Source organism: Typha latifolia, chromosome 15 (assembly GCF_019914945.1).
Source record: "Typha latifolia isolate L0001 chromosome 15, TyphaL0001v2, whole genome shotgun sequence".
NCBI classification, from domain to species: domain Eukaryota; kingdom Viridiplantae; phylum Streptophyta; class Magnoliopsida; order Poales; family Typhaceae; genus Typha; species Typha latifolia.
Window position 1 is genome coordinate 4,693,998 of NC_133100.1, and position 22,966 is coordinate 4,716,963.

The following is a 22,966-nucleotide window of genomic DNA, read 5'->3' on the forward strand; positions in this document are numbered from 1 at the left end:
AATAAATAATATTTATAATTTAGAATAAGATTGATATGATGTCCATTTGTCATTCTAAATTAAGGTGTCTTATCAGTTTATTCACCCACGTAATTGCCTTTTGCAAGAATTCATAATATGGGCACACTCAGGTTTCAGAATTTAGAATAAAAAGAGGTTATCATTTTCTGCGAAAGTTTATTTCATTTCTTATAGTTTTTTTTTTTAACTTCTTTTACTACAATGCTGCCATATGAATAATAAATTGCTTAAAAGCATGCATCTTCTTTCATACTTGCTACTAGTTACCATCTAGCCAGCAAAAGAGTCATTACAAAACAACGGTAAAGCAAACGGGGGCACAATATTTGCCAACGGATGGCATATGTTACTTGCTTAGATTTATACCTCAAAACGTAAAAGAACCTAAGAAACGAAAAGCGTAAGTAGTTGATACAAGCATTCAGTCACATAATGCAGGAATATTAACCAGTCTCTTGTTCAAACTCATCGCCCTCAGATTCCTCAGCATTATCTGCCTCATCATCTTCTTCCACAGCATCTACGTCTTCCTTGTAATCGAGGGTTGTTTTACCAATTACAACCAGGTTGCTATTGGTCTTTCTTATTTCGTTGAACTGCAGATCAGACATCAGATAATATCCAATCAACTATTATAGAGAACATGAGCTGATTAGTTTCCAAGTTGAGAAACAATAATGAACTAAACTTACGGACAGACTTCTCTTCAAGAGATGACTCATTTTGTTTTACTCACAATTAAAGCATCATAAGTATAGCCAATTAAGCAATACTAAGTCAAGAATCATCCTTCATGAGCAGAACACTATTTACCTCAGTTTAAAGTTATAGAAAATGGGTCTGATTTGTTAAGTAAAACAATGATTGTGCGCATCACCATAATTTCACATTATTCAGATATCAAATTTCAACCCATTAACATTTTAATGATTAGAACAATGTTTCCAATGAAAATGTTGAAAGACCAATGAGAAATTTAGATATGTATGGCACTACAAGTAATAATAAATACTCCAAAATCGGAAGCACTACTTCCCTAAATGTAGGTGCTACAATAAGCTAACAGCATGAAAATATGTGTCAGGTATTTTTTCCATTCATTGATTTGTGGAATGCCAGATCAAAAGAAATATCAACAATTTCTTCTCTTAGTGAGGAAGAAAAGATAATTAAGTTATGGGGAATAGCTATAATAGCTGGAGTGCTCATGATAGAATCTCTCAACCAATAAGAACAGACTTCAGCAGTAGCAGGACTAAAAACCAATAGCACTTGGATTCTTGGAGCAATTTGCTCTTCCCAAGAACCTAATGAAGCATACTCACAGCAACTTCATTGGATGTCATTATAAGAGTAGAGAGAAGAAACCAAGAATATCGATAAAAAAGCTATAAATAAATTGAGTTGGCATGATAGTATCGCTGGCACATGTCTGACCAAACAGGTGTGTCGTCGTCACACTGAATAGTCTTAAAATGCTTAAAAACAACCTCTAACCATTTTTAGGGCCTTAAAATAGATTTTATGGGTTAAATTAAAGTCCATTAATATTATAAATTAGTTTAGATTCTAATCTCATGGTTTTCTCTCATTCTTCTTGAATCCTCTTTGTTGGGGCAAGGAAAACTGAAATTTCCCTTTGATTTCTAAAATTCGAAATATAATTGTAGATCAAGGACCAAACTGAAAAGAGGTACCAAAAGGAATGAAAGCAACCCCAAATTAGATTTCTTTAAAGTAATATATGTTTAATTATAGCAGCACACACCGATGAGTGGCCATAAAGGAATATCGAGATATTACCTCTGTATTGGTGCCGATAATACACCAGCACGATACATATCAACCCGTGCCGATCGGCACTGCAATTCATGTGTAACATCATAATGCCAAAGAAATTCGTGAAGATTCCACTAAAGAACAATTTGTAAGCCAAAAAATTTCAAAGTTTCTGACTCATTAAATGAGAAGAGTCATAAGAAAGTTAACGAGTCAAAAGACATTGTTCTAATACTACAGCATTTTTTTAGTATAACTCACACTTAATTTGTGCAAAATCTCAACTTTCAAGTCAATTATTGTGCAAATCAGTGGGCAGTCTAAATATCACACATAAATGAAAAAAAAAACTTTATCAAGCCAGAATTAAGCATATTTCATTTTTCTGTATCTCTAAGGACAAAATTACTGCAGATTTCTAGAACATTAGCATTCTTTCTCACTCAGCCGATCTTTTACAATCTTACTACAAAATGCTTGCCCCTTTTCCTTTGTGAATAACAAGAGCAATGGCAGAATCACATCTTATGCTCAAAATAAAAAAATAAAAAAAGCCCGCAGAAAAAGAGTATCAAAAAATATCCCGAAGAACTTGGATCAAAATCTTTTTGAGTCACAAAACAATTTTGTGATCACCACAGAATTTGTGCCATATCACTCCAAGTTGCAAGAAAAAGAACCTAATTCGTGATGTTTACTACCGATTTCAAGAAACATCAATTGGTATAACAACCTCAACACAAGAAAAAGATCAGAACCTAGTTTTTCGAACCAAAAATGAAAAGAGGAGAAAAGAAAGAGGGCAAATTAGCTAGAAGGGTAAAAGGGTACCTTGTCTTCGAGCTCGGATTCCGCCATGGCGAGGAGTAGCTCGTCGTCTTGGGCGACGGTCCAAACAGGGAGCAGAGTGGAGGAAGGGATGAGGGGCGGTGATGGGAACTGCCGCATGAACGTCGGGAATTGAAGCATCGTTGTCGCTAGGTTGCACCACAACACTGGATTTCCAGGTTAAAAGCGTGTCTCAAACTCGAGGTTCAAAAGGAAATCTTTTTTCTTTTTTTCTTTGATAGATCATAAGTATATAGATTGTGGCCAAACAAAAAGGCTAACTCTGTCCCATATATTATATAAATTAAACAATTAGCCCAAACCACTTAAGAAATTAAAAAAATGAGATAAAATAAGTCAAAATAATACACAGAAACTTATCTAATTGAAAACCTACAAAATATCAATCCTAATATCAATGAAATGAATTAAACCTACGATCTCATGGGATAGTAAAATCCAACAATTGATCTACAATGGTGGCCTAAAAAGAACTTAACCTTTAGAAACTAATTTAGATCATTTACAAAATTCAAAATGGAGAACTAAGTTTGGATTAAACAGAAATGTGCTAGCTAAGATAACTGCAAACGCCTAAAGTACTCATCTCTTCTCTAGAATATTCTTTCCTTCTTTTCAGTGGATTCATAATACTATCTAAACTTTTAACTGTTCATTATATGTTTCATTTGTTGGTTCATCTTTTTAATTTTCATGCCTTATTCATTCTTGGCACTCTCTTTTATAGATGGAGGGGCTGTTAATCAAAAGGCTTATGACCCAGACTTGTAGCTTTACTTATTTTTCTTACTTTAGGACTCTTTAAATTACTTTAGGCTTATGCCCCTTTTGTTTAGGCATTAATTATTTGAGTCAAAAACCTATCTCTCAAATCCCTATTTTCCTCCAACCCTCTAAAGCTCTATTCTCTCCCAATTCCCTCGTCTATCTTATATATATCTTTCATTTGGTTGCTCCCTTCATCTCTGAGGCCAACCACCTTCTCCCTCTTCATCCCTTCGCCCTCTCAACCACTAATTGTATCCCTGTGCACATCTTTTGCAATCTACCATCAACTACCACGTAACCTTTACTCCTAGGTTATCATCTTTGTATTCACGTCTTTCCACCAAATCACCATGACCATCATCTTTGTCTTATTCTTCTCATCGAATTACATGTCCAATCCACCTTTGAGTTCAAAAGTTATGCTTTGCTCTAGTTTAGCGAATATTAACTCTATTTGAAATTTCTTAATTCAGACCCTTAAAACGGTTCATATCAACTTGGTACAAAACCGGCCGAACCTCAGTTCATGGATGAATAAGTACACGTGGAAGATCCTACGATCGTCGCAAACCGAGTACAACAAAGACGAAGATCGAAAGATACTTTGATCGGCCCAACCCAACTAGAGTCACCCATGGTTGGACTGGATCGGTCAGAGGCTAGGCAAGTCCACACGGACTTGATACTTCTCCGTTTGATCAAGGAGATACAAGCTGATCAAGAAGCGTGAGAGCGTCTCAAGAACATATGATGGCTCTTCTAGTCGATGCTATTATTGTCAAGCCTACATCAACAAGCCCTCTACCTGCACCCCACAGTGGTGGAAACATCAAACAGTTCGAGGTAACCAATCAAACCAAATCCACTTGCTACAACAATTGTTGAACAAGTGCGAGCTATGGGTCATGGAACACCATCGTTGCGCATACCTATCTAGATCAGCATCCCCGCCAATAGGCGACCACTCTCAGCATGAGGAACGTCCATCGTTGGAACAAGTCCAACAAGGGTCAATTCTACAAGCACCATAGCCTTGGCGTGATGAACCACAAGAACAACATGCATAATTTCCATCCACGTGTCCTAGACCATCCATGGCAGCATACCAAGAAAAAGACCCATGGGCTAAATGAAATGAACCCCGGGCACTATTGTAGAAAGAGGAGGAGGAGAACCGAGGAAGAAAAATAAGAAGAAGAGAAGAAGGAAGGAAGGGAAGGAAAGAGGAGTTAGGCTGGCTAGCGAAGAGGAGCTTAGCCGCTGCTGGCCAGCCAGTGGTCGGCCTCTCGCCAGCAGCTTAGTTTCAGCAAACCCGAGAGAGAAAGAGGAATAAAGGGAGAGAGAGACAAAGAAAGAAAGAAAGAGAGGGAGGAGGCTCACTAGCGTCGGTGGAGGTGTGATGGGTTCTTATACTAAAAGGTCAGCTACAGAATAATTCCTTAAGATCTAAATTTATTGTAGAAAGCAGTCCGCGCAACTGTAAGAAAATATTCCTCAAATATTATCCTGTAGTTAGAACATTACAAAACAAGTGGGTTAGATTCGTAACTTCATGATCTACAACTTTTATATTTACACCCTTCGCAGATTCGAACTACAACTGGAACAAAAATACGAAATAATGTGGGTGATGGTGGTGGTGACAGGTGGACTGGATGTTAGGGTTATGGATGGGTATGGAGATGAAGGTGGATGGTAGATGTGATTAAGGGATATAGACGAAGGGAACGAAGTGGTTGAGATACCAAAGAAGAGGGGTGGCTCGATGATACGAATCAGACTTCACCGATGTCGTCTCAAATATGTATTCACTTTAGGAGTGTCTTTGTTTCTTATTTTAATGTTTAATTTCTAAGAAAATTTATGTAAGTTGCGTTCGAACGCTGGTGGAGTGAGTTCGAACGCGGTTGTGAACTAGTTGTGAGAGTGTGCATTGTGCGTTCGAACGCCCCGTTCGAACTCATTGTGAACGCCTGCATCGTGTTCGCAAATTTAGAGAAGTGGGAAACAGACGCGTTCGATCGTGCGTTCGAACGCCTACATCGCATTTGCAAATCCAGAGAAGAGCAAACTCGGTGCATTCGAATGCGGTCAGGCGCACTCGAACGCGGTCGGCAAAATTGTATTGTTTAGGGTTCATTTTGAGTTATTTGGGTTAGCCTCTAAAAGGGATGTGAATGGCAACCAAAAGATTATTATTAAAGAATTGAATTTTGCTTTGCCTTCTTCGTCTTCTTCGCTCTGGTTCTCCCAATCCCCGGCGATGCCGCTTCTAACCTCCCTCGACCGGCCCTTTCCTTCCCCTTCTTCCAATCTATCCAACACTTACCCTAACTCTTCCATCAACCATAACCTTTCCATCACCACTTTTCACCGGTGCCACCCCACAAATGCCGGTCCATCTCAACCATCATCATCATAGGATCTCGTGCCTCCATCCACAGATCCTAAACATACCACCCTGATGTTCATCCACTAATTGGACGATATCTCGAGATCCCCACATCCGATTTGCCTGAAACTTAATTTTTTGGAAATTTATTTTCTGGGGCTACAACTTGTCCAAATTTCATGTCGATCCAATGATGGCATATTTCGGGATCTTATTTCAAATTTTTGTGCCAGATCTAGTCCAGATCAGAGAATTAGAAGAGATCAAACCTTAGCCTAAGGGGAGATCGTATCAAGCTGATATTAGACCTACCATTCCTCCGACACACGCTTCCTATGACGACAACCAGAGCCATGGCTGCACAGCGAGATGAGGAAGAAGAGATTTCCCCATTAGAGGAGGGGGAAACGGCTATGGGAACTTCCACCCACGGAACCGCCCAACCAAATCTTAATACGGAAGAGCCTAGCATTCAAGCCATGATTGGATCTCTTTCCGAACAAATGGCCATCAATAACCAGATGATGATGGAGATGATACGGAGAATACAGGTGACAAGAGAAGCTATGGCAATTGGGAATGCACCAATGTCAAGGACGTCGGCTTATCCAAAAAGCCCGAGATATGCGCCGATCGATCCGGACTTGCCGAAGCCTTGGAAGGCCTAGATCGACAATGAGACAAGACACCTCTTCTTCTGGAACACAAAGACTCAAGATATACAATGGGAGGAGCCCAAAATCTCTATGTGAATGTCATGGTGGTCTCCCTGGACACAAGTGCCTTATAGTGAGGCCACCACCGCATATGTGTATACCGACAAGGCGGGACGGGTTGTGTTCAATCCCCAGAACACCACCCAGAAGGAGGCATCACGACGATGGACACCAGCATACGAATATGACCCTTCACCATATAGACAGACGCTAACGTCAAACAAGGTCACAAGTCGTGACTTTAGTCGGAGATCGACCAACGCTATAGTAGTGTGGCCGAAACCTTCTTCAACAAGCATGGCAATCGCAAGGCAGCATGGGGAGCCCTCCGCATCATACCCAACATCCTCCACGACCTCCTCGTTCCCCAAAAAAATAGGGGAGAGTTCGACTATCCAGCAAGATCAAGCTTCTACACCCCGACCCATGGTCAAGCCGCAACAAATTGCCACCGGCTACAATGGGATCCTCAACCATCGTAGCAGCCCTCAGAACCTCCACATCTTCCCATGCACCGGAGACCTCGCCGACAAACCGCGAAAGGTTGGCCGCACCCTTCCTGATCCCTGTAGAAATGGTAAAGAGTCCAGCTTCAAGGTAGCAGTTTCCTCCGACGAGTTCGATGGTTGGAAAGGTTCTTTCGACGTCGGAACGGAGTTCTTTGACGAGTCGACAACCATACGAACCACTATTGAATGGAGGAAGACCACACATGGTTGCTAGATATCCCTCCTCAGGAATCCTCATCAGTGGTGAGGGAGATGATCCAGAAATGCGAGTTCTACCACTTGGGCCGCCTTACACCATCTCCCTTTGCAACCACAGCGAGTCGGCAACCAGGAATAAATCGCGTATAGCCTCCAGCGACCCTCCACCATTCTCCTCGGTCAATCGACAGTCGACCGCGACAGCGTCATCACCGGCGATGACGTCGCAGCTTCCCGCCGAGCTACAACTCGAAGGAGAAGGTCGCAATCTTCCACCCACGGCGGCACCAGCCACTAACAGCCCTATAAAGACCTCGTGGGCTGCTGCTTTTCTCACCCAGACAGCCGAAAGCTCCCTGCCATGGCTGCGACTAAATGAAGAAGGAGATGAAGATTTTATTTTTGTCAACCTCAGCCTTCCACAACAGTCAACCGTCAAAATTCGGTGCGTTCGAACACGGTCGGCGAAATTGTATTATTTAAGGTTCGTTTTGAGTTGTTTGTGTTAGCCTCTAAAAGGGATGTGAATGGATACCAAAAGATTATTATTGAAGAATTGAGTTTGCCTTGCCTCCTTCGTCTTCTTCGCTCTCGTTCTCTCAATCCTGGGTGACACCACTTCTAACCTCCCTCGACCGGCCAATCACCCTAGACCCTTAGGGGCGGCCCTCTCCTTCCCCTTCTTCCAATCTATCCAACACTTGCCCTAACCCTTTCATCAACCATAACCTTTTCATCACCACTTTTCACTAGTGCCACGCCACAAACGCCGATCCACCTTCAACCACCATCATCCTAGGATCTCGTGCCTCCATCCACGGATCCTAAACAGACCACCCTGACATTCGTCCACTAATCGGACGATATCTCGATATCCCTACATTCAATTCACTTGAAACTTGATTTGTTGAAAGATCTTTTTGGGGGATACAACCTCGCCAAATTTCACGTCGATCCGACGGCGGCATCTTTTGAGATCTTATTTCAAAGTTCTGTGCCAGATCTAGTCCAGATCAGAGAATTGGAAGAGATCGAACCTTAGCCTAAGAGGAGATTGTATCACTCGATAGTCGAGGGAAATTAGGAGTTATAAGAAACCTTGCCAACAGTAGAGGTGGAAAGATGGTGAAGAGGGAGAAGGGGGGAGAGTCTAGAGAGAAGAAAGCAGGCAAGAAATCAATAATCCAATAGCATAATGAAGTTGGCTGCCATCCACATATTTATAGAGGCTAGCCAACAAGTCCTAAAATAATAAGTAACCCTAATTCAAGAGGATTCCCACTGATCGCGTTCGAACGCGCCTGATCGCATTCGAAACACAAAATACGTTCTCTGTATGTGCGAATGCGATGTAGGCGTTCGAACGCACCCGACTGCATTCGAATGCACATTATGCGTTCTCTGTATTTGCAAACCTAATGTAGGCATTCGCAAGGGCGTTCGAACGTGACCCATCCTGCATTCGAACGCGACCTATAGGAATTTTATTTTAATGAAAATAAACAACTAATACAATAAGAAAAGATCCTAGCTAAGTGTATCAGCCCACCACGCTTCCCTCACCTTGCCCTCAAGGTGAAAAGTCGGGGAAATGCTTCAAAATGTCAGTCTCCAACTCCCATGTCGCCTCATCAGATGCTTACCAAGCCACTCAACTAGAATCTCCATCTCCAATCTGGCACCATGTTATCGTTGGCACCTAGCTCTACGATCTCTGTCTCCTCCAATGGCTCTGATAGAACTGATCCAACAATCTCATGATCTCCAATCTGCTCCCTCAACAATAAAACATAGAAGACAAGATGCACTCTCGACCCCTTCGGCAGCTCCAAACGATATGCAACCTAACCAATACATTCTAACACCCGAAACACACCAAAGTAGTGATGAGCTAACTTTTGGTTACGCATTGGACGTAAGGTCACCTGTTGATACGGTTGTACCCTCACAAACACCGAACTACCAATGTCGAACTCCTGCTCCCTACGACTGCGATCATAAACTTGTTTCATGCAGTTTTGAGCAAGTTTAAGATGGGCATGCAACCTCATCAATGTGGCGTCTCGATTGACCATCTTAGTTTGGCTGTCCGTCCGTGGATGGTAGGCTAAACTGAAGTTCAATCGAGTCCCCTACAATCTGAAAAACTCCATCCAAAAGTCGCTCATAAATACACGATCATGATCTGAGACAATCGTGCGTGGCATGCCATGTAACCGAGCAACATCTCTAACAAAAATTTTAGCCACCGACTTGGTTGAAAATGAATTTGATAATGCCGAAAAGTGTGCATACTTGCTCCTTTGACAAACTTCGCAAGCACGGACAAAACTCCTCACATCCCACCTCAATCCTAGCCACGTGCAACTCTAAGATATCCTCTTATAAGTCCTCAAAACACTCTCATGACTAGCCTCTGGAGTTTGGTGGAAGTGTTCCAATAATTTCTGCCACAATCCATCATTTGTGGGTACCCAAATGCATCAACGGTCCAGCACCAAACCGCCTCGGTTCTCTAACTCTAGATGGCGCTCTGGATCATCCATCACCTCCTATAACAATCTCAAAATATCTGGGTCAGATGTACATGCATACCTTAGCTCGTCAAGGAAGGGGAAGGTAGGAGAAGAATAGGTTGCAAGCTCGGTAGTATCGGGTTGGCGTGATAGTGCATCCGCCGCTCTATTTTTTGTTCCCTTCTTGTATTGGATTTCATATTCATACCCCAATAATTTTATGACCCATCTCTGTTGTGCCGGAGTGTGTATGCGCTGTCTCATAAAGTATGAAAGGCTCTTTTGATTGGTTCGGATAATAAATCGCCTACCGATCAAATAAGGCCTCCACTTTGTCACCGCATTTAGAATTGCCAACATCTCTCTCTCATAAGTCAATAATTGCTGAGATTTTTGTGACAAAGCCTTACTAAGAATGGCAATGGGACGTCCTTCTTGCATTATTACAGCTCTTATGCCAACACCCGACACATCACATTCCACAATAAACTCTTTGGTGAAGTCCGGTAGCGCTAGAACATGTGCCGTCGTCATTGCTGTTTTTAGTTTTTCAAAGGCTGTAGTGGCTTCATTCGTCCATCTAAAAGAGTCATTCTTCAACAATGAAGTGAGAGGAGCAACGATCTTGCAATACCCAGCGATGATGTGGCGATAATATCTGGTCAACCCCAAAAGTCCTCGCAATCCGGTGGTAGTAGTAGGAATAGGCCGAGTGGTCATGCATGTAACCTTTTGAGGATCCGCCGCTACACTATCCGCTGAAAAGATGTGGCCTAAATACTCCACTTGTGGTACTCCCCATAGGCACTTCGACTTCTTGATCTTCAATTGATTTTGCTTCAACTAATATAGCACATCCTCCAAATGCCGTCAATGCTCCAATTCAGTCCTACTGTATACCAAAATATCATCAAAAAATACCAAGACATATCTTCGCAAGAGAGGCTAAAATATATCATTCATGAGGCCTTGAACGGTAGCTGGAGCATTAGTGAGACCAAAATGCATTACCCGGAACTCGTAATGCTCATTCGGAGTTCGAAATGCAGTTTTGTGCACATCCACAGGGTGAACTCTAATTTGATGATACCCAACCCTCAAGTCAAGCTTGCTGAATATGTTCACCCCTACAAGCTCGTCCAGCAGCTCCTCTATAACCGGAATTGGATACTGGTCCTTGACAGTAATAACATTTAGTGCCTGATAGTCGACACAAAAATATCATGTCCCGTCTTTTTTCGCACTAATAGCACGGGGGATGAGTATGAGCTATAACTTAGTTGTATGAGGCCTTACTCCAATATCTCGACTACCATCTTTGAGATAACTTTTTTTGTACATGTGGATATTGATATGGCCTCACGTTCGCCGGTGCAACCCCGGGTACAATCTCTATGCGATGGTCCACCGCCCTACCTGCTGGCAACTCCTATGGCTCCTCAAATAGTCTAGAAAAATTATCTAATAAATTAGACAATTCAATAGTAGTACCTGAACTCATTTGAGGCTCATCTCCTGCTGGTCATAACTAAAGAACATAGGCCAAATCATACGCACAAGGCAGCCCCACCATAGGTTGCATCACAGGAATCGGCGAAGACTGAACGCTATCAAACTGCACATCTTTGTTTTCTTATTTAAATTTCATTCATATGCTCCGGAAATCAAATATGACGGGTCCGAAACTCTATAACCATTGAGTGCCTAGGACAATGTTTGCTCCTTGCAGTGCCAACAGATACAAGTCCACAATGATGACGTGTCCTTGCATCCATATACCGACCCGGCGACACAATTTCTCCGCCTTTAGCTTCGTGCCGTCTCCAATAGCAACGTCAAATCCTGTGGTCGGTTCGGCATCCAAACCCAATCTCCTCACTAACTTCTCATCTAGAAAGTTGTGTGTACTCCCCGAATCGATGAGGATGTGCACACAATGCTTTCTAACGAGTCTGTCTACCCGTAACATCATCGGCGCAGAAGTACCCGAATATGCATGCATCGATATTTCAGTTTAGATATCTTCCTCCGCACCCTCCTCAATAGCCTCCTCATGGACCTCCTCTGGACACTCACTATCATCAACAACCTCATCATCCTCCTCAAGACTGTCGATGAGCTAGTAATCTAGTGCTCGCAACCGCTGTTTTTGAAATCGCAAAATTTCTAGCCGGTGTTCTAAATGAAAATTGCCCATCTCGGTTGCCCCAATTGGTTTTCGCTGCCATCTTTAGAGCCTTATGCTTTTGTTCCATCCTCATAGCCTTCTCAAAGGCCTCCTCAAGAGTAGTAGGACAAAGAGCACGAATATCCACTTGCATCACCTCTTGCACACTTGAAATAAATGTGCTCATCAATGTCGGTCCGGGACAAGGTGGCTCACAACGACTACTAACTCTTTCAAATTCTGCTTAGTACTCGATTACAATTGTCCTCTAAACCATCTTGGTTAATGTGGCAGTAAAATCTTCATATGCCGCTGTCCCAAATCTATGTGTAATCCTCCTACAACAATTAGCCCATCTGGTAAATCCTCCTTCACGAATAACCAATCTGTACGAATGCAATGCCGTTCCTTGGAGGTGAAAGCTTACCATCTGGACTTTTATGTCCTCCGCTGTCCCTTGACAATCAAAGTATTATTCAACTTGAAACACCCAATCCATTAGATCACCGCCTTAGAATTTTAGAAAGTCCAAGCGTGCGATTCTCCCCCGAATAGCATTGTCGGGTTCACGAAAGATCCTTGGTTCAAGTCTGAACCTTTGTGCATGTTGATCACCTTCTCTAAATTCTTGAGTACGTCCATCACCATCTCCAAAGGGATCAACCTCTTCCTCAAAGTGTTAATCCTCCTCATCAACAAAGTGCACCGGTGTCGCACGCCTCTCATGTTTCACCACCGTCAGTCTTGTGTTTTATAACGGAGATAGGGGATGATGTGTAGGCATAGGTAAGAGGGGATCATTGACGCTCACATGATGCACCTGGACATGTGGGATATCGGTTCGATGAGGACCCACCGCTGGTCCTTTTTGAGGTACCGATCTTTGTCGAGGAGATGACAAAGCTGATCGATTCATGACATATTCCTTTAAAGCATTATGATCATTCTACATTGCGTCAACTATGTGCAACAATGTTTGGAACATGCCCTTAAGTTCATTTGACTCTAAGCTCATATTCACACCCATGGACGTTGGTTGACTCGGTCCTGCCATGGTCACTCCAAAGGAATCGGCCTCACAGTTAGGGTCATCATAGATTGAATCCTCCCTTGTCAGTGTGCTCTCTATAGGTCTCCTTGTTGATGTTATCTTCCTTGTTTCAACCATTAATGAAGGTCTGACGTTCGCCTACTCTGATATCAAATTGATAGGTTCTTGTACCAAAAGGTTGGCTATGGAACAATTTTTTAAGATCTGAATTTATTGTAGGAAGCAGTCCGCGCAACCGTAGGAAAATATTCCGCAAATATTCTCCTATAGTCCGAAAATTACGAAACCAAATGAGTTAGATTCGTAACTTTCTAATCTTTATTTAGCCCTTCACAGATTTGAATTACAACTAGAATAAAATAACGTGGGTGATGGTGGTGGTGACGGGTGGAGTGGATGTTAGGGTTATGGATGGGTATGGAGATGAAGGTGGATGGTGGATGTGATTAAGGAATATAGATGAAGGGAACAAAGTGGTCGAGATCCCAAAGAAGAGGGGTGGCTCGACAATCGAGGGAGATTAGAAGTTAGGAGAAACCTTGCCAACGGTAGAGGTGGAAGGATGGTGAAGAGGGAGGAGGGAGAGAGTCTAGAGAGAAGATAGGAGGCAAGAAATCAATAATCCAATAGCATAATGAAGTTGGCTGCCATCCACATATTTATAGAGGCTAGCCAACAAGTCCTAAAATAATAAGTAACCCTAATTCTAGAGGATTCCCGCCGATTGCATTCAAACACGCCCGATTGCGTTTGAACGCACAAGAGTTGTTCTCTGTATGTGCGAACGCGATGCAGGCGTTCAAAAACGCATTACACATTCTCTGTATTTGCGAACCTAATGTAAGCATTTGCAAGGGCATTCGAATGCAACCCTTCCTGCATTCGAACGCGACCTACAAGAATTTTATTTTAATAAAAATAAACAACTAATGCAATAAGAAAAGATCCTAACTAAGTGTATTAAGGTGGCGGTGATAGCTGCAAGCCAACGTCTAAGAGTGAGAGAGAGAGAGAAAGAGAGTTTTTTGAGAGAGAGGAGAGTGAGAGAAGGAGATCGAAAGAGAGAGAGAGAGGAGAGAAGAAAAAGAGAGGCGGTGTTGGGGGGAGGGTCTACAACGGTGATGGCAGTTGCGGGCCCCGCCGCGCCTAACTAGCTTGGTCGGGTTGGTCGGCCCTGGGCTCGGTGAGCATGGAACACCCAAAGCTTGCCATGACAAATACGAAGACTTCTCACCTACTGGGCTTAGCTTGGGCCCGAGGCCGACCACAATGTGGCCGGTCACATCGTGCCCAAAATATTTTTTTAGGGCTAGGTTGTTATAATAACTCTTTTAGATATCACATATGATGCATGCTAACCATGATCGTGTTATGAAGTCAAATATAATCACATATGATGCATAATAACTATTCAATAATTATATATATATATATCAGATGATATTGAAATCATATACATTTGTTAATATCTTAATCATCAATGTCATCTCAAATAATATCATCACACTAGACCACTATGCATAGTAAACATCTAGTATCTAATCTCGTAATCTAACCTAAAGGCTCAGAGCAAACCCTACTAACCATTAAGGGAATCTCAATTAGAATCATACCCTGCCAATAGTTAAGGGTATCAACATCACCCAGACCCGAGTACCCAACTAGCTAATAAAAATCTCATAGGGATAATTCGCCACACATGTCCTAGTGAACGACATGCATTTCAATGTCTACTAGACATAGAGACTACTGATCTCGGATTACGGTCACAAGATCGAGAATATATCAAGCGATCAATCAACTCTAAGGACGCCTTAACTATTACGCCCACTCGAGTATCCTCATACTTTCTACCAACTATCATATCCATAAGAACTCATGCATTTCCTTTTAAATGATATATCATATGCATTTGTCAAGTTCTATACCAAGTCATGTAATTCACAAATTTAGGTAATAAGGAAGTCAAAAGGAATATGATGCAATGCAGCCTCTAATCATATATATATATATATATATATATATATATATATATATATATCAGATGCATACTCATGTGTCTATCACATATATACTCATGCTAGAGATCATTTCGATATAAAAACTTTTTAATATAGTCATCTTCAATCATCTCAAAATATCATTAGTATATTTATATCCGAGATCAATATAATCAAATGAATGATGAAATATGCTTAATTATTATCATCTATATATAAGATAATATAATCATGTCGGAGATCAAAACAGAATGCATACATAATATGGGAAAGCTCTCTAACAGGTAAGACTACTTGTAACAACCTTAAAAAATTATGGGCACAAGATGGCTGACCATAGTCTGGCCGACCTCATATTGTAACAACCTAGCCTAAAAAAATAATAAATAAATAAATCATTAGTATATTTTTCTTCTTTCTTTTTTTTCTTTCTTTTTCTATTAATTAAGTGTATTATGTTAGCTAATGCAATTAGTTTAATTAGGCAATTAATTATATTGATATGTATTTTAAATAGCTAATTCAACACCCCTCGAGATCTGAAGTTTGGACTATGGAGTAGGGGAGGTAGGAGAGTTGGGGTGATGAATGCATTTGAGCTCTTTATATATGAAATAGGGAAGATAGGAGAGCTCTTTATATATGTGTGATCGGCGCAGCAGTCGCAACCCTGCCGACATCGCCATTATGCAGTTGCAAGCCGTCGTCGACCATCGTCGTCCTGGCCGTCTGCAATGGTGAAGGGGAGAATCGGTGATGGTGAGGGGGAGGAAGATGATTGAGGGTTTTTTATATTAATATTATAAGGAAAATAAAGTTATATTCATATATATCTTTTTATCTTAATTTAATTATAGTCATGATATTTATAAATATACCTAATATTCATTATATATATATATAAGTAATTATATTGGTTTATTTATACTATTTTGTATATAATGAGATAATAGGCTTATTTATTTATTTGTTTATTTCTTATATTATATAATTAAGTAAAGACTATGTAGTTTCTAATTAGTTAAGAAATAGTAAGAATCATAAATTAGTTGTAATTATATTTTTGTCTATACTTTTATTTTTATTTATAATTAGATAAAGTTAGCCTTTTATTTTATAATTACATAGTTAGACTATTTTTATAAATAAAAGAGTAACCCTTTTAATCTTATTCCATCACTAGCAATTTAATAATAATAGTATATTTATAAAATTAAAAGTTTATCTATGATATAAATCTAACTAGCTAAAGAAGATAAGTAGTAACTTTAAACCCTAATAAACCATCACCTTTTACACGAATGAATTCTAATCGGATAAACGACTAAATTCATGTTACCTAAACATATTTAGATCCCAAACTTCTTATTTGGGACCCTGTGGACCCGGTTAGCAATGAGTTGACGTTTAATTCATAGATGGTGGTAGTCTTATCCCTTAGACGTCTTTCTCAAATTATGATATATTATTTAATTATGTTTATGCATATGTTGACCTCCAACATAATTATATAATATTATTAAGAAATAATTTTAGTCGAGCATATTTTATTATTCATTTGATTAGACTGATCTTAGATATGAGTATGCTAGTGATATATAGAGAAGATTAGAGATAACTATACTATTATGACTTTTGTAAAGATGATTCCTAGCATGAGTATACATTTGATAGACTAGCATGAGTATGCATGTAAAATATGTATGATTCGAGAATGCATCACTGATAAGTTACGAAATAATTCCTTAAAATCTGAATTTATTGCAAGAAGCAGTCCGCACAATCATAGGAAAATATTTGTCAAATATACTATAGTAGTCAGAAAATTACGAAACTAATTGGGTTAGATCCGTAACTTCCTGATTTACAATTTTGTATTTACGCCCTTTGTAGATTTGAATTGTAGCAGGGACGAAAATATCGTGAGTGATGGTGGTGGTGATGGGTGGAGTGGATGTTAGGGTTATGGATGGGTATGGAGATGAAGGTAGATTGTGGATGTGGTTAAAGGATGTAGACAAAGGGAACGAAGTGGTCAAGATCCCAAAGAAGATGGGTGGCTCGATAGTCGAGGGAGATTAGAAGTTAGGAGAAACCTTGCCAACGATAAAAGTGGAAGGATGATGATGAAGGAGGAAGGAGAGAGAGTTTAGAGAAGATAGGAGGCAAGAAATCAATAATTCAATAGCATAATGAAGTTGACTGTCATCTACATATTTATAAAGGCTAGCCAACAACTCCTAAAACAATATGTAACCGTAATTCTAGAGGATTCTCGCCGATCGCGTTCAAACACGCCCGAACGCGTTCGAACACGCCCGAACGCGTTCGAACACACCCGAATGCGTTCGAACACGCCCGAACACGTTCGAATGCACCAAAAGCTCCATCTCTGTATGTGCGAACGCAATGCACGCGTTCGAACACGAGCATTCAAACTCGCCCGACCGCGTTCGAACGCACAATATGTGTTCTCTGCATTTGCGAACCTTATGCATACGTTCGCAAGGGCGTTCGAATGCGACCCCTCCTGCGTTCGAATGTGACCTACAGGAATTTTATTTTAGTAAAAATAAATAACTAATGCAATAAGAAAAGATTCGTCGCTCTCCTCGGTGGAACATGTGGATACCGATATGGCCTCACATTTGTTGGTGCAGCCCCGGGTACAATCTCTATGTGATAGTCCGTCGCTCTCCTCAATGGCAACTCTTATGGCTCCTCAAATAGTCCAGAAAAGTTATCTAATAAATTAGACAATTCAATGGTAGTGCCTGAACTCGTTTGAGGCTCATCTCATGCTGGTCCTAACTAAAGAAGATAGGCCCAATCATACGCACAAGGTAGCCCCATCATAGGCTGCATTGTAGGAATCGGCGAAGACCGAACGTCATCAAGTCGCATATCTTTGTTTCCTTGTTTAAATTTCATCCACATGCTCCGGAAATCAAATGTGACGAATCCTAAACTCTGTAACCACTGAGCACCAAGGACAATGTTCGCTCCTCGCAGTGCCAACGGATCCATAATGATGTCGTGTCCTTGTACCCGTATACTGACCCGGTGACACAAGCTCTCTGTCTTAAGCTTTGTGCCGTCTCCAATAGCAACGTCAAATCTCGTAGTCGGTTCGGCATCCAAACCAAATCTCCTCACTAATCCCTCGTCTAGAAAGTTGTGTGTACTCCCCAAATCAATGGGGATGTGCACATAATGCTTTATAACGAGTCTGTCTACCCATAACGTCCTCGGCACGAAAGTACCTAAATATGCATGCATCGATATTTCAGCTTGGATATCTTCCTCCACGTCCTCCTCAACGACCTCCTCATGGACCTCCTTTGGACACTCTCCATCATCAACAACCACATCGTCCTCCATAAGACCATCTACAAGCATCACACTCCTGATCGATTTAGAACACCGATGACCGGGGGTGAAACGCTCATCACATCGAAAGCAAAAGTCATTCGCTCTTCGTTCCTCCACCTGGGCAGGTGTGAGAGTTCGAACAGGGGGTCTTGTGCCTCCTCTAACATTGGAAGGTCTTAAAGGTGGTCGTGGTCTAGTACTCGCTACCGCTATTTTTGAAACCGCAGAATTTTTAGCCGGCATGCTAGGTGCAAACCGCCCATCTCGGTTCCATCCTCACGGCCTTCTCAAAGGCCTCCTACAAAAATTAGCCCATCCGGTAAATCCATTACCATGAATAATCGATCTATACCAATGCAAAGTCATTCCTTGGAGGTGAAAGCTTGCCATATGGACCTTTGCATCTTCAGTTGTACCTTGACAATCAAAATATTGTTCAACTTGAAACACCCAATCCGTTGGATCACTGCCTTGGAATTTTGGAAAGTCCAAGCGTGCGGTTCTCCACCGAATAGCGTTGTCGGGTTCGCGAAAAATCCTTGGTTCAAGTCTAAACATTTGTGCATGTTGATCACCTTCTCTAAATCCTCAAGCACGTCCATCTCAATCTCCATAGGGATCAACCTCATCCTCAAAATGCCAATCCTCCTTATCGACGAAGCACACCAGTGCCGCACACCTCTTAGGTTCCACCACCGCCGGTCTTGGATTTTGTAATGGAGGAGGGGGATGATGCGTAGGCATAGGTAAGAGGGGATCATTGACACTCATATGACGCCCCTAGACCTGTGGGGTATTAGTTCGATGAGGTCTCACCGTTGGTCCTTCTTAAAACTCCGATCGTCATCGAGGAGATGACGAACCCAATTGGTTCACAACATATTCCTTGAATTCATTGTGATCCTTTTGCATTGTGTCAACTCTATGCAACAATATTTAGAACATGCCCTTAAGTTTATCCATATTTGCACCCATAGACGTTGGTTGACTCGGTCCTACCATTGTTGCTCCAAAGGAATCAGCCTCACGGTTAAAGTCATCGTGGATTGAGTCTTCCCTTGTCGGTGTGCTCTCCATAGGTCTCCTTATTGATGTCATCTTTCTTGTTTCAACCATTAATGAAGGTCTGAGGTTCGCCTGCTATGATACCAAATGATAAGTTATGGAACAATTCCTTAAAATCTGAATTTATTGTAGGAAACAGTCTGCGCAACCGTGGAAAAATATTCGTCAAATATTCTCCAGTAGTCAAAAATTTACAAAACCAATTGGGTTAGATCCGTAACTCTCTGATCTACAATTTCGTATTTATGTCCTTCACTGATTCAAAGTGTAGCAAGGATGAAAATATGGAATAATGTGGGTGATGGTGGTGGTGATGGGTGGAGTGGATGTTAGGGTTATGCATGAGTATGAAGATGAATGTGGATTGTGGATGTGGTTAAAGAATGTAGACGAAGGGAACAAAGTGGTCGAGATCCCAAATAAGAGGGGTGGCTCGATAGTCGAGGGAGATTAGAAGTTAGGAGAAACCTTGTGATACACTTAGTTAGGATCTTTTCTTATTGCATTAGGTGTTTATTTTTATTAAAATAGAATTCCTGTAGGTCGCGTTCGAACGCAGGTGGAGTCACGTTCAAATGCTTGTGAACCCTTGTGAACACCTTGTGAACGCTTGTGAACGCCTTTGAACGCTTGTGAACGTATTGTGAATGTTCGTGTTTGTGAACGCCTTGTGAACGCGTTTGTGAACGCCCGCGTTCGAACGACTTGTGAACGCCTGTGTCGCGTTCGCAAATCCAGAGAAGGGGCTTTTTGAGTGCGTTCGAACGCGATCGATGGGAATCTCTAGAATTAGGATTTCATATTGTTTTAGGACTTGTTGGCTAGCCTCTATAAATATGTGGATGGCAACCAACTTCAAAGGAATTAGATTCTTGATTTCTTGCCTTCTATCTTCTCTCTAGACTCCTCCCTCCTCCCTCTTCACCATCATTCCACCTCTACCGTTGGCAAGATTTCTCCTCGCTTCTAATTTCACTCGTTTGTCAAATCACCCATCTTCTTTGGGATCTCGATATAAAAAGTATGAGGGTACCTAAGTAGGCGCCAAGGTTAGGAGTGTCTAATGTGGTGATTGTGGTCATTGATATGCGATATCTCATTGTCTATGTTCGAGATCAGTTGAGTCTGGTGCGCATAGACAATCAAACACCTATCGTTTGCCAGGGCATGCATATGGCAAGTTACCCTCATGTGATTTCTATTAACCAGTGGGGTACCCGATCTAGATGGAGATTAATATACCTTTAGCATATGGTAGGGTATGATTATGACTAATATACCCTTAGTGTATGACAGGATATGATTATGAATGAGATATCCTTAGCGTATGGAAGGGTATGCTTTGAGCCTACATGCTAGGATAATGAGATCGGGTATTAGGTGTTGACTGTGTATAGTGGTTTAGTATGCTGATGTTATACTGATATAATGATGATGATTGTGATGCTAAGAATTGCATATGACTTTATTATCATCTGATATACCTAATTATCGAGTGGTTATTATACATTATATATAGTTGCATTTGATATCATAGTATGGTCATGGTCAACATGTATCATATGTGTCATATTTGAGAGAGTTATGATGATAGTATGATATGAAGATTTATTTATACATTGTCGAGAATTATATACTTAATTAGTTATGACATGATATGTTTCATACATTTATATATTATTAAGAATATATTCTAGTATATGATTTACTCTCTATTTGTCATCAGTGATTCAAGGTAAAGTCTATTCATTGAGCCTTTAGCTCATGACTCTTTTTATTTCTTTTCTACCCCCCATAAGATATGTGATACCTGAATGCGACTTTAGACATTCTAATGAGATATTTTAGAATCAGACGTGAGATAGTACAGAAGATAGTTTATCTAGGTATTGAGTTATATTATTATTGAATATTTGTACTTTATTGTATTAGATAATGAATTGTATAATACATGTTGGATTGTATTGTACTTGTGTATTAATAGTTCTAGTTGTATTCTGATGGTTTATTGTGGCATGTACCGGTCCTGCTAAATTATGTAGTAGTCTAGGATGATTTTTGTCAATTCAGATATTTACATATTGATATATTTATTTGGATGATGCCATAATTTATCTTCCAATGAATTATGTGAGCATAGGTATATCTGTGCGTGACAGCCCCGCCCATCGTGTCGCATGCGTCGCGTGTGTTGTGTGGGCGCGTGGATGAGTATATGCCCGTGCTGGGCAGGAGCATTATACATACCCATGCACCTTGGTGTTGCATGGGGGCACCATGCATTACAAGCCCGACCTGCTAGCCATAGCGGGCCCCGTAGTTGCCACAACCATCCTTCTCACCGCATCTCCCTCTCTCTCTCTCTCTCTCTAAATTCCTCTCTTTCAATCTCTCTCTCTCCTTTTCAATTGGGCTTGGGCTCACTAAAGTCGAGCCGTCGGCGAGAGGCCGACCACTAGCTGACTAACGGCGGTCGATACCCTTCTTTCTTCTCCCTCCTTCCCTTCTCTTTCTCTCTTTTTCCCTTCCTTTCCCATTCTCCCTCCTTCCCTTCTCCTTCTCCTTCTCCTTCTCCTTCTCCTTCTCTCTTTTCTTTCTTTCTCTCTTCATTCTCCTATCGCTCTCTCTATTGCTATCTACATTGCTTGGCTTGGCCCAACATTATAATGGAGAGAGTTACTCTCATTTTTCTTTTTAGTTATTATTTTATTTACATTAAATTTAAATAAATATTTAATTAGTTTAAAGATATAATATACTCACTAATATAAATATTAGCTAAACATAAGTAGAGCAAATATAATTAATTGTAATGCTACAATCGTCTTTGGTGAAGATGATTTTCTATATGATTTGTTAATCTGAACAAAACTCAGAACGGAACTTACAAAGATAACTGGGATCGATCCAACCATTGGCTAATATGAAAATAATTATCATTCACATATTTATTGGAGGCTAACCCTAATGACTCAAACTGAATTGGCATCTAGTATTCGAACATCGTTGGTGGGCATTCGATCATCTCGACCAAGACTGCTATGAAATTGGGGCGTCCAAATGCTGTTGACTGGTCTTTCGAATGCTTCAATAAATGCTGCTCTCATGTTCTATATTTCAAATGTCGTTGGCCAAGCATTTGACTACCCGAGCCTGAAGCTACATGTCCTCTAAAATCAATAAACAACAATGTTAAGTAAAATATCAAAATATCGTCTTACTTTTAACTATTCTCCCTTTCCTTTGTTCTAAAATAAGGAGTATAAAACGGACATTAGAGGGTCTAAACTTGATTACGTGGTAAGTTGCATGATTTTTTCAAACCAAAAAATTTAATGGATAACTAATGTAAGCAATATTTCAGAGGTTCTACGAGTGGTTAATGTGTAGTAAAAAAAGCAGACGATGATTTCTGTGTGAAAACAGATAATAGCTGGTGGGTCCAGTGTAATTATTCCAAAAAAGAAAAAAGAAAAAAGAAAAAAGAAATATAGATATAATAATAGCAGCCTATCGGCTATCGAAACCGCGCATATTTCTGAAACTAGGGTTGTATCACGCAA

At 40.8% G+C, this 22,966-nt stretch overlaps 1 protein-coding gene across 1 annotated transcript; it reads right to left on the reverse strand.

Moving 5' to 3' along the window:
* Positions 1 to 244: 244 nt before the first annotated feature.
* On the reverse strand, positions 245 to 2,987 carry LOC140802388 (uncharacterized). The gene is made up of 2 exons (XM_073157897.1): positions 2,632 to 2,987; positions 245 to 617 (listed from the first exon to the last, which is right to left on the reverse strand). The coding sequence occupies exons 1-2, from the start codon at positions 2,767 to 2,769 to the stop codon at positions 465 to 467; spliced, it is 291 nt and encodes a 96-aa protein (XP_073013998.1). The 5' UTR covers positions 2,770 to 2,987; the 3' UTR covers positions 245 to 464.
* Between the last annotated feature and the right edge of the window lie 19,979 nt (positions 2,988 to 22,966).